Raw genomic sequence first — 12,687 nt, 5'->3', positions numbered from 1 at the left:
GCTCACCTGTTATGTGAAGGTTAACATAGACACAGGCCTCATCGTTGATGGCATGTAGATAACTCCTGATACAAGACACTAGTTCCTCTTCTTGTTGTTGCATTAATGAAGATGAACACAATCACAGCAAATGCATCATTGGTTTAATTGTCTGTTACCTTTTTTTAAATATTATTTGTTTGTTGTACCATCACTTTCTATCTAATTATTTAGCTTACAGATACTGCAGACACTTTTTGGGGAAGAAGAACCCGGTTCAGTTCTAATCCTGCATCTGTTTAAGGCTTGGATAGCAAAGAATTGTATACATGTTTTAAATCTATCAAATTTCAATACATGTACAGTTTTAACCTTCATTTGTTTGTTTCAGATAAATCTGGAGGGATGACAGCCCCCGAGGCTTTGGCCAAGAATCACATAGTGTACAATGTCAAGGTAGGATCTTCTAATGAAACTTCCGCCAGGCGTTGAGCTCAGAGGTGAATACCACCATCTACTGGACAGAAAATGATGTGCCGTTTTATCCTGTTGCAGTTCCTGGGCGTAACAGAGGTTGACCAACCAAAAGGCACAGATGTCATAAGGATAGCAGTGAGAAAGCTGAAGGTATGCTCTTAAGAATTTCCCCCAGTACTCAAACGATTTTGATTTTATAGGATCTTAGATTTGTCAATGTCATAACGTACAATCCAAGCCACTACCTGTTCACCCCGCTATCATCCAGAAGGCGAGGTCAGTACAGGCACATCAAAGCGAGCACCGAGACATTAAAAAACAGTTTCTACTGTATCTCAAGGCCATCAGACTGTTAAATAGCCATCACTAGCACAGAGGCTGCTGCCTACATCCAGACTTGAAATCATTGGCCACTTTAATAAATGGAACACGAGTCACTTTAATAATGTCACTTTAATTTAATAATGTTTACATATCTTGCATTACTCATCCTATATGTATGTACTGCATTCTATACTACTCTACTGTATCTTAGCCGATGCCGCTCTGACATTGCTCGACCATATATTTACATATTCTTAATTCCATTCCTTTACTTAGATTTGTGTGTATTGGATATAGGTTGTGAAATTGTTAGATATTACTGCACTGTCGGAACTAGAAGTACTATAGCGCTACACCCGCAATAACATCTGCTAAACACATGTATGTGACCAATAAAATTAGATTTTGATTTGACGTTTCAATCCTGCAGTTCCAAAGGCATATCAAGAAATCAGAGGGACACAAAACACCGAAGGTGGAGCTGCAGGTATCCATCTACGGAGTGAAATTATTAGACCCCAAGACCAGAGTAAGTCCACTGTGAGGGCCTCATAATAGGCCAGATTCATTGGGTCTAGAATAAACTCACCAAGCAGTCAGCCTCTCTGTCTTAATATTTTGTTTATGAGTAGAATTAGATGAAGCTCATTTATCTTCATTCATTATAGGATGTACAGCACAACTGTCAGCTTCATAGGATATCCTTCTGTGCGGACGACAAAACCGACAAGAGGATATTCACCTTCATCTGCACAGAGCCAGAGACCAAAAAACACATCTGTTATGTGTTTGACAGTGAAAAATGTGTAAGGAAAAAAAGTATATTTAGTGTTTGTTTTTCATGAGTTTTTATATGGATTCTTTAGAGGTTATAATAACCTTCTATGAATCTTAGATGTCAATTTATCAGAAGTTAGTCCATAGTATGAGGTCACGGTGGAATGGTAGCATTATTCAATTCATCCTAGCTAGTTGTTTCAGGTTTAAAGAGGTGTTAGGGGTTTTCTTTATAAGCTAGTAGTTCTGAAAATAGTGGTCAAGAGCAAAATAGGCCCCTGAAAATCGTGTGCTACATCATATATGTGCAACACATCAAAGGGTACTTTCACTGATGTTTGAGGATACCCATTATGCACTGGATTGCAGGCAGAGGAGATCACCGTCAGCATTGGTCGAGCATTTGACCTGGCGTATAGGAAGTTTCTGGAGTCTGGCGGGAAAGACGTGGAGATGAGGAAACAGATCGGCAGTCTGCAGAAAAGAGTAAGCCTGCGTTCCTTCTACAGTGGACTAATGTTGATCACAACTCTCTGGTGCACTATTTAATCATGGGGAATGTAGTGCCACATCCAAACATAACTAGAGCATGAAAAAGGCCTAACAAAATGGGACCTCTTAGATTATGATCTTGTGTTTGTTGACTTTAGATTCTGGAACTGGAAACTGAAAATTCCAATTTGAAAGAACGACTTCAAGATCTAGAGGATCACATGGCAGATTGTCAAGGCTCACCGGTAAATGAGCTACTAATCTAACAGTTTCTGTCTCACACTAATCTCTAGAAATGTCTGGCATAACAATACCTTACCTTCCTGACATCAGTGATAACAAATCGCTACCCATTTCTTCTTTCTCTGGCTGATTTCTCCTCAGCTTCTACACTTGAACTCTTCTAACGAGGCCCACATGCTGCCGAGTCCCTCATCTATGTTCTGGGGTGACAGTGTCAGCCTGAACGCCCTTTCCTTTCTAGAGATGTCCTCTGTGGCTCTAACCCCAGCCAGCTCTCCAGACTCCAGTATCTCCGCTGGTCTACTAACCCCTCCACCCAGTAAACCTACCCAGCCCAGGCTACCACAGCATTATGGAGGTTGCTTACCTCGACCGCGAGTAAATAGCTACTTCTCTCTCGCTTTTCCTTACTACACTGCTAGAAGAAATTGCGCTATAGAGAAGCAAACGGGTTCTATGGTTCACTTCATATACAATCCCAGAAACACCCTTATTTTAGACAGTATTATGTGTGTGTGTGTAGTTTTATGACTTTAGCCTTAGTACGACATCCAGCTGCCATTCAACAGCTTTGTATTTGGTTGTTTCCCCCCCCAGGCATGGAGCACCATATCCAGGCGTCCCCCGACGGACGTTTTCGACATGGTTCCATTCTCCTCAGGGTCTCCTATGGCAAGGAAACCTGCCATCAATGGGTCCTCTCCTCCTCCTCCCTCCTTTTCCCCTCCTCCACCTCCTCCACATGTTTTCCTGAGAGAGAGAGGTGACTACTCTGCCGCACTGTGCTCCTTTTTACATTATGTCGTAATGAAATTCATTGATAAACTGTTGTATTAGTATTTATGCAATTGCATACAAGTTGTTCAATGAACAATTGCACACATACAGTATGCTGATTCAACTCCTGTCTTCCCTCTCTCTGCTGTGTATTTTCCCTCGCTCCCTCATCCTTCCATCTCTCCCCTCCAACAGGAACAGATATTTTGGGGGCGGAGCCTTTTGACCCGTTCCTCTGCAACACGTCCTTTCCTCCTGACGTCCAATCTAAACTGGATGAAATGCAGGTGTGTACATTCATCTGTAGGAACAGCAGTGTTTCTAGAGCGAGTATTTGTCATGCTCATATTTACGTTAATAAGGGGCATATTACCTATAATGTCAAAGTACACAGGCATTATGTGCTCAGTCATTGGTGTAAGTAAAAGCTCTACCATTATGCTGATTAGCTGTTTATCAAAGGTAAAATAGTGTATGCTTTGGCTGCGTTCCAATCGACATGGATTCTGCCTTTAGAATGGGACCCAGCCTTTCCAGAGTTTATACTGGACCCGTGTTCTGTTCATCTTGTCATTATTCTAATGCCGTATACTGTTCACACGGTCTGAGTAAATATTTTACATATATTAAGTATAAACTCAGGTGGAAAAAAACGTCCTTTTTTCAAGACCCTGTCTTTCAAAGATTATTTGTAAAAATCCAAAAATTCACAGACCTTCATTGTAAAGGGTTTAAACACTGTTTCCCATTCTTGTTCAATGAACCATAACGAATTAATGAACATGCATCTGTAGGACGGTCATTAAGATACTAATAGCTTACAGCCGGTAGGCAATTAAGGTCACAGTTGTGAAAACTTAGGACACTAAAGAGGCCTTTCTACTGACTCTGAAAACACAGATGCCCAGGGTCCCTGCTCATCTGCGTGAACGTGCCTTAGTAATGCTGCAAGGAGGCATGAGGACTACAATTTATTGCCCTGGCCACATCTGCAATGTCATTACTGCCTAAGACAGAAGTACAGGGAGACAGGACGGACAGCTGATCATCCTCGCATTGGCAGACCACATGTAACACCTGCACAGGATCGGTACATCCGAACATCACACCTGCGGAACAGGTACAGGATGGCAACAACAACTGCCCGAGTTAAACCAGGAACGCACAATCCCTCCATCAGTGCTCAGACTGTCCGCAATAGGCTGAGAGAGGCTGGACTGAGGGCTTGTAGGCCTGTTGTATGGCAGGTCCTCCACAGACATCACCGGCAACAACGTCACCTATGGGCACAAACCCACCGTCGCTGGACCAGACAGGCAAAAAGTGCTCTTCACTGACGAGTCGCAGTTTTGTCTCACCAGGGGTGATGGTCGGAATTGTGTTTATCGTCAAAGGAATGAACATTACACCGAGGCATGTACTCTGGAGCGGGATCAATTTGGAGGTAGAGGGTCCGTCATGGTCTAGGGTGGTGTGTCACAGCATCATCGGACTGAGCTTGTTGTCATTGCAGGCAAACTCAACACTGCGTTACAGGGAAGACATCCTCCTCCCTCATGTGGTACCCTTCCCGCAGGCTCATCCTGACATGACCCTCCAGCATGACAATGCCATCGCACACAGAACGAGCAGTATGGCTGATTTCCTGCAAGACAGGAATGTCAGTGTTCTGCCATGGCCAGCGAAGAGCCCGGATCTTAATCCCATTGAGCTCGTCTGGGACTTGTTGGATTGGAGGGTGAGGCCATTGCCCCCCAGAAATGTCTGGGAACTTGCAGGTGCCTTGGTGGAAGAGTGGGGTAACATTGCACAGCAAGATCTGGCAAATCTGGTGCAGTCCATTAGGAGGAGATGCACTACAGTGCTTAATGCAGCTGGTGGCCACCAGATACTGACTGACTTTTGATTTTGACCCCCCCTTTGTTCAGGGACACATTATTCCATATCTGTTAGTCACATGTCTGTGGAACTTGTTCAGTTTGTCTCAGTTGTTGAATCTTGTTATGTTCATACAAATATTTACACACGTTACGTTTGCTGAAAATAAACCCAGTTGACCGTGAGGACGTTTATTTTTTTGCTGAGTTTATAATCTAACAAGATTATGACCTACAGTTCATCTAACTGTAGATTGTAACCTACAGTATATAATCATATTCTCTCTCTTCACTATGCAGCGTCAGCGACGGTTAGTTTACTCTCACCTATGTGTATGCTTCACAATGCCCATCACATATTTCTTTTCCCCCATGAAACATGCATTCACATTTTCACTGATGTCTGCCTCTATTTATCTCTCATGAAAATCAATTATGTACATAGAGGCCAACTGTTAAAGTACATTATGATTGTAGCATACCATGTTTGCTCCCAGTCCTGCTAATTTCCTATCAATTAGCCATCATTTTGCTTTTGTCATAACATAGATTAAGTGTAGACCTGAATTAAAAAGCAAGGTTTCTTGAGAATCTCAATTGAGAATGTGTCTAGGATACTGCCCAGTAATTACAGCATTACTCATTGTTGTATAGGACACACTGCTCTAGACTTCTGTAGTCTCTGGTTGGATCACTGACCTGTGTGTGTCTCTCTCTGAAGGAGGGGTTCAATATGGGACTAACCCTGGAGGGCACCATCTTCTCTCTGGACCCAGTGGACAGTCGCTGCTGACCACACCGCAACCCTAACATGGACAGTTGATGCTGACCACAACGCATCCCTAACATGGACAGTTGATGCCGACCACAACGCATCCCTAACATGGACAGTTGAAACTGACCACAACGCAACCCTAACATGGACAGTTGAAACTGACCACAACGCATCCCTAACATGGACAGTTGAAACTGACCACAACGCATCCCTAACATGGACAGTTGAAACTGACCACAACGCATCCCTAACATGGACAGTTGACACTGACCACAACGCAACCCAAACATGGACAGTTGACACTGACCACAACGCAACCCTAACATGGACAGTTGACACTGACCACAACGCAACCCTAACATGGACAGTTGACACTGACCACAACGCAACCCTAACATGGACAGTTGAAACTGACCACAACGCAACCCAAACATGGACAGTTGATGCCGACCACAACGCAACCCAAACATGGACAGTTGATGCCGACCACAACGCATCCCAAACATGGACAGTTGATGCCGACCACAACGCAACCCTAACATGGACAGTTGAAACTGATCACAACGCATCCCTAACATGGACAGTTGACACTGACCACAACGCATCCCTAACATGGACAGTTGAAACTGACCACAACGCATCCCTAACATGGACAGTTGGTGACCCCAATGCTTTCCTTTTTGTAGAAATAATTTAATTGGTAAAGAAGTATTTGTATAAAATCAACATTTCTGGGACTACAGTGAGGGAAAAAAGTATTTGATCCCCTGCTGATTTTGTACGTTTGCCCACTGACAAAGAAATGATCCGTCTAATTTTAATGGTAGGTTTATTTGAACAGTGAGAGACAGAATAACAACAAAAAAATCCAGAAAAACACGTCAAAAATGTTATAAATTGATTTGCATTTTAATGAGGGAAATACGTATTTGACCCCCTCTCAATCAGAAAGATTTCTGGCTCCCAGGTGTCTTTTATACAGGCAACGAGCTGAGATTAGGAGCACACTCTTAAAGGGAGTGCTCCAAATCTCAGTTTGTTACCTGTATGAAAGACACCTGTCCACAGAAGCAATCAATAAATCAGATTCCAAACTCTCCACCATGGCCAAGACCAAAGAGCTCTCCAAGGATGTCAAGGACAAGATTGTAAAGTACACAAGGCTGGAATGGGCTACAAGACCATCGCCAAGCAGTTTGGTGAGAAGGTGACAACAGTTGGTGCGATTATTCGCAAATGGAAGAAACACAAAAGAACTGTCAATCTCCCTCGGCCTGGGGCTCCATGCAGGTTCTCACCTCGTGGAGTTGCAATGAACATGAGAACGGTGAGGAATCGGCCCAGAACTACATGGGAGGATCTTGTCAATGATCTCAAGGCAGCTGGGACCATAGTCATCAAGAAAACAATTGGTAACACACTACGTCATGAAGGACTGAAATCCTGCAGCGCCCGCAAGGTCCCCCTGCTCAAGAAAGCACATATACAGGCCCATCTGAAGTTTTCCAATGAACATCTGAATGATTCAGAGGACAACTGGGTGAAAGTGTTGTAGTCAAATGAGACCAAAATGGAGCTCTTTGGCATCAACTCAACTCACTGTGGTTGGAGGAGGAGGAATGCTGCCTATGACCCCAAGAACACCATCCTCACCGTCAAACATGGAGGTAGAAACATTATGCTTTGGGGGTGTTTTTCTGCTAAGGGGACAGGACAAATTCACCACATCAAAGGGATGATGGACGGAGCCATGTACCGTCAAATCTTGGGTGAGAACCTCCTTCCCTCAGCCAGGGCATTGAAAATGGGTCGTGGATGGGTATTCCAGCATGACAATGACCCAAAACACACGGCCAAGACAACAAAGGAGAAGCATATTAAGGTCCTGGAGTGGCCTAGCCAGTCTCCAGACCTTAATCCCATAGAAAATCTGTGGTGGGAGCTGAAGGTTTGAGTTGCCAAACGTCAGCCTCGAAACCTTATTGACTTGGAGAAGATCTGCAAAGAGGAGTGGGACAAAATCCCTCCTGAGATGTGTGCAAACCTGGTGGCCGACTACAAGAAATGTCTGACCTCTGTGATTGCCAACAAGGGTTTGGCCACCAAGTACTAAGTCATGTTTTGCAGGGGGGGTCAAGTACTTATTTCCCTCATTAAAATGCAAATCAATTTATAACATTTTTGACATGTGTTTTTCTGGAGTTTTTTGTTATTCTGTCTCTCACTGTTCAAATAAACCTACCATTAACATTATAGACGGATCATTTCTTTGTCAGTGGGCAAATGTACAAAATCAGCAGGGGATCAAATACTTTTTTCCCTCACTGTACGTATTGGTTTAAATGGTGACCAATGTCATGATAAATGCACTGCAGTAGATGACTATTTTTCTACCCCATAAATAAAATGTATGTGTTATTTTTGTTTGTGTGGGGGTGCATTGCTTTTGATTTTTATGTTTTTTTGTGTGATTTGGATTATTGTACAGTCATTAAATGTGATTAGTGGTTGACAAGATTGGAAGACCATTAGCTCATTGACTTCCTCCCATTTTATAGACTCATGCCCTTCCTTGCACTTTAACAAATATTTTTCGGTGTAATTTTGCACCAGGAAGCTCTTTTTAAATGACTTTACCTTTCCTTTCATTGTTGTTCTTCAATAAACGTTGTATTGGTTAGAGAGGTAAAGAGATTTGTTTGACGCCAGGCAGGTATTAACCCTGCTGAATGGAAGAGTACCACACCAGACAAACATCAGGAGAAGAGGCCTGTTTGCTAGGTAGCCGGTGGAGAGAAAGGATAAGACACCATATAAAACACACGTCACAGCACGGGTGTAACCCAATCAATAATACCTCATACAATAATAATGGCAGAGCAATTTAAAAGGCAACGTCATCTAAACAATTGACAAGGAAGAACCCAGTCATAACACTTAGAGAATTTGCAATATTCGGTATTACCTGGGAGTAATGAGAGTGTGTGTTCAAAGACAAAACAAATAAAGCCTTAATGTCCACAAATCATCTTGGCCAAATGTCAAGTCAATACTGTTCAAACAAACTCACACAACCTCCCTTTAACCCTCCTGCTGTGTTTCTGGTTGAATTGGACCGATTTACAAGTTCTCTCTCTGAAAAATGTACTTCGTTTAATCTGATTGTCATAAGGTTCCATGACCGGGCATCTGAACACACAAAATGCATTTGATTTTCATTACATGTTGGGTATTTAACTTTGTACACCTGTGGTATTCCCGGTCCTTAGAAGTGAATGGGTGAGACTACAATTAATTTATAAAATTGAGTTCAGGCACATGCCCATTCATAAGATGGACACACTTCTCCTAGACCCCCATATGCATGTGTTTGAGCACACACACACCTCACTCCCCTTCTTGGCTTCCATGGCAACCCCCACGGGAACCTTTCCCCAATAGAATCTTTCCCCCACTGGAAAGATGGCACTCACAATGGCAACATTGTTTCAATAATATATGTAACTTTTCTCACAGTATATAAAGCTTTGAGGTCTCATGCTCACAATTCACTCTTTGGCAGCATAATGACCAAACAATCAACTGTATGTGAGGCTCTTGATCATACATTTGATCATGACACTGGTGAGGAGAGAGTCTTTGTAAAACGTTGACACAAAGTAGTCTGATAACTGGCACAATATGTTTCATCTGAGTATATGTTATAGTCAAAATAATCCATATTATGCTTTTTTTAACTGAAAAACGAGTTGTATGAGCTCAAGTCAATGAGGCCTACAGGCCATAAATAGCAAATAAAAGTTCAAAACTTGTAATGTTCACAAGAACTTAAGTTGATAAAAAGATGAATACAACATTAGGTGATAATATGTATTATTGTGGATGTATAATCAGCTATAACGGGGCGGTCATTTTGAACTGGGAACACAGAATGAATTAACATGAAACGAACACAACATGAAGGTTAACTAAAATGTCTAGCAGTCATAACGTGCATTATTAGTTCACCAAAGGCACTGAACATAAAGGGAGCGCAGCGCAAAGCAAGCAATTGTTTCAGTGTAAAAAGCACTGAAGAAGGAGACGGTCTTAGTTGATGCATCCAGGGTTGAACGTGCGAAGGAGACGGTCTTAGTTGATGCATCCAGGGTTGAACGTGCATTTGTCCGTCCTACACAATCCTTGGTTGTTTGTTTGACAAAAGCTTGCACCAGTGTTGCTAGTAATCCATGAGATCAAAGGAAGCAGGGTTCCAACTCGTCAGGAGGAGCGCGGTAACAAAGGACATCAAACTCAGAATTTTTAAGCACGCTGAATTTTTAAGCACGCTGACTTGTAGATGACCTGGAGCTAGTGGGTCTGGCGACGAATATGTAGCGAGGGCCAGCCGACTAGAGCATACAGGTCGCAGTGGTGGGTGGTATAAGGTGCTTTAGTAACAAAACGGATGTCACTGTGATCAACTGCATCCAGTTTGCTGAGTAGAGTATTGGAAGCTATTTTGTAGATGACATCGCCGAAGTCGAGGATCGGTAGGATAGTCAGTTTTGGCGGGGTGAGTGAAGGAGGCTTTGTTGCGAAATAGAAAGCCTATTCAAGATTTGATTTTGGATTGGAGTTGTTTGATATGAGTCTGGAAGGAGAGTTTACAGTCTAGCCAGACACTTAGGTACTTATAGATGTCCACATATTCTAGGTCGGAACCATCCAGGGTGGTGATGCTAGTCGGGCATGCGGGTGCAGGCAGCGAAAGGTTGAAAAGCATGCATTTGGTTTTACTAGCGTTTAAGAGCAGTTGGAGGCCACGGAAGGAGTGTTGTATGGCATTGAAGCTCGTTTGGAGGTTAGATAGCACAGCGTCCATGGAAGGGCCAGAAGTATACAGAATGGTGTCGTCTGCGTAGAGGTGGATCAGTGAATCGCAGCTAGAGCAACATCATTGATATATACAGAGAAACGATCCGGCCCGAGAATTGAACCCTGTGGCACCCCCATAGAGACTGCCAGAGGACCGGACAACATGCCCTCCGATTTGACACACTGAACTCTGTCTGCAAAGTAGTTGGTGAACCAGGCAAGGCAGTCATTAGAAAAACCGAGGCTACTGAGTCTGCCGATAAGAATATGGTGATTCACAGAGTCGAAAGCCTTGGCCAGGTCGATGAAGACGGCTGCACAGAACTGTCTTTTATCGACGGCGGTTATGATATCGTTTAGTACCTTGAGCGTGGCTGAGGTGCACCCGTGACCAGCTCGGAAACCAGAATGCACAGCGGAGAAGGTACAGTGGGATTCGAGATGGTCAGTGATCTGTTTGTTGACTTGGCTTTCGAAGACCTTAGATAGGCAGGGCAGGATGGATATAGGTCTGTTACAGTTTGGGTCCAGGGTGTCTCCCCCTTTGAAGAGGGGGATGACCGCGGCAGCTTTCCAGTCCTTGGGGATCTCAGACGATATGAAAGAGAGATTGAAAAGGCTGGTAATAGGGGTTGCGACAATGGCGGCGGATAGTTTCAGAAATAGAGGGTCCAGATTGTCAAGCCCAGCTGATTTGTACGGGTCCAGGTTTTGCAGCTCTTTCAGAACAGAACTGGAGTATTATGGCGTCTTATCAGTGCCATAGATTATAGTGTGTAGAGATGGGAGAGAGACAGGACTGGAGTATTATGGAGTCTTATCAGTGCCATAGATTATAGTGTGTAGAGATGGGAGAGAGACAGAACTGGAGGAAGCATATTTTATATTGCAGTAGTTGCATTTGAAAATTCCTCTGTCTGTGTGTGTGTGCGTGTGTGTGTGTGTGTGTGTGTGTGTGTGTGTGTGTGTGTGTGTGTGTGTGTGTGTGTGTGTGTGTGTGTGTGTGTGTGTGTGTGTGTGTGTGTGTGTGTGTGTGTGTGTGTGTGTGTGTGTGTGTGTGCGTGCGTGTGTGTGTGTGTGTGTTCAAAACAACCCCATATTCTGCTTAAGAACAGCTGTATAGCTTTGTCAACACTGTTACGAGGCACACAGTGTGTTATTATATTCCAGGATGACAACATCCCAACATCCTATTTCAGATCGTATTCTCATTAACATGTGGGTGGGAGTGTCTTCTGAAGGACCTTCACATCATGTTGTCACTCATATGGTGACTAAGCCCTCTGATGTCAGCACTAAACAAAATACTGCCTTCCTTTCTGTGTTTTTGTACCAACACATGATTCTTACTGCACATTGACATATTACCCTGTATACTTCTTTATTTAGAAGAATGGCAGGGAGCAGGAGAGCATAACAAGCCCTTTGATATCTAGTGAGGACATTTAGAACCTTTCAGGGGGAATATTATGGTCCACATAGTGAGGCTTTTCCTTCTGTTTACAGTCATGGCTGGTCAGAAAACCTACAGCACAGCATTACACTGGTGAGTTGTTTTAACATCATCAAGGACCGGGGTTACATGTTGATAAAATCAACCAGATGAAAATGGAAGAGCTGGGCTCTAGTGACATTTTGGAGGCCATTTGCAATGGGCAATGGCCAGTCAATATTTTCAAGATGTTGTGGTCACTGGTCAACAGACTTCAGTCTAAAGTTAGTCAGAAGCCTGTCCTTACAAATACTAGCCGGAGTCTCACTCAAGTCCTGGACTATAGTATGATGACAGACTGTCTGTCGGTCTTCCTATGATTGTATCCCTTGCAATGCCAGGGTTGTGGGGGTCGATTCCTGCTGGGATTGCCACAAGAAAAGTGTATTAAAGTGGCTGCAAAATGTGCATATTATATTCTGTGGCTTACTTCATCTCCTGTCATTGGTCAGCACAGATTTGTTTTGACCTATCCTGTGACCTCAAATTGTTGTAACTAGAGGAGGAGACAAGGGGAGAAAGAATAAGACTGTAACGCAACAAAATGTGGAAAAAGTCAAGGGTTCTGATTACTTTCTGAAAGCACTGTATATCCATAAAAATGAAGCTGATTCATG

At 43.3% G+C, this 12,687-nt stretch overlaps 2 protein-coding genes across 3 annotated transcripts in view; one reads left to right on the top strand and one right to left on the bottom strand.

The window, feature by feature from the left end:
- The window catches only part of LOC135542960 (collagen alpha-2(V) chain-like), an 80,304-nt gene that overhangs the window by 20,160 nt on the left and 47,457 nt on the right, over window positions 1-12,687 (bottom strand). The window lies entirely within an intron of this gene.
- Window positions 358-8,403, top strand: gulp1b (GULP PTB domain containing engulfment adaptor 1b). Of its 2 annotated transcripts, XM_064970341.1 has the most exons (9): window positions 358-435; window positions 535-606; window positions 1,211-1,309; window positions 1,449-1,586; window positions 1,927-2,043; window positions 2,208-2,294; window positions 2,890-3,055; window positions 3,265-3,356; window positions 5,668-8,403. In XM_064970341.1, exons 1-9 carry the CDS (start codon window positions 385-387, stop codon window positions 5,737-5,739), a joined length of 894 nt encoding a protein of 297 aa, XP_064826413.1. In that variant the 5' UTR covers window positions 358-384; the 3' UTR covers window positions 5,740-8,403. The 2 variants fall into 2 exon arrangements, with proteins under 2 accessions (XP_064826413.1, XP_064826411.1); XM_064970339.1 differs by lacking the exons at window positions 2,890-3,055; window positions 3,265-3,356; window positions 5,668-8,403 and adding an exon at window positions 2,434-2,881.

Source organism: Oncorhynchus masou, chromosome 7, assembly GCF_036934945.1.
Source record: "Oncorhynchus masou masou isolate Uvic2021 chromosome 7, UVic_Omas_1.1, whole genome shotgun sequence".
Lineage (NCBI taxonomy): Eukaryota > Metazoa > Chordata > Actinopteri > Salmoniformes > Salmonidae > Oncorhynchus > Oncorhynchus masou.
This window is presented reverse-complemented; position numbering and strand designations above follow the sequence as displayed.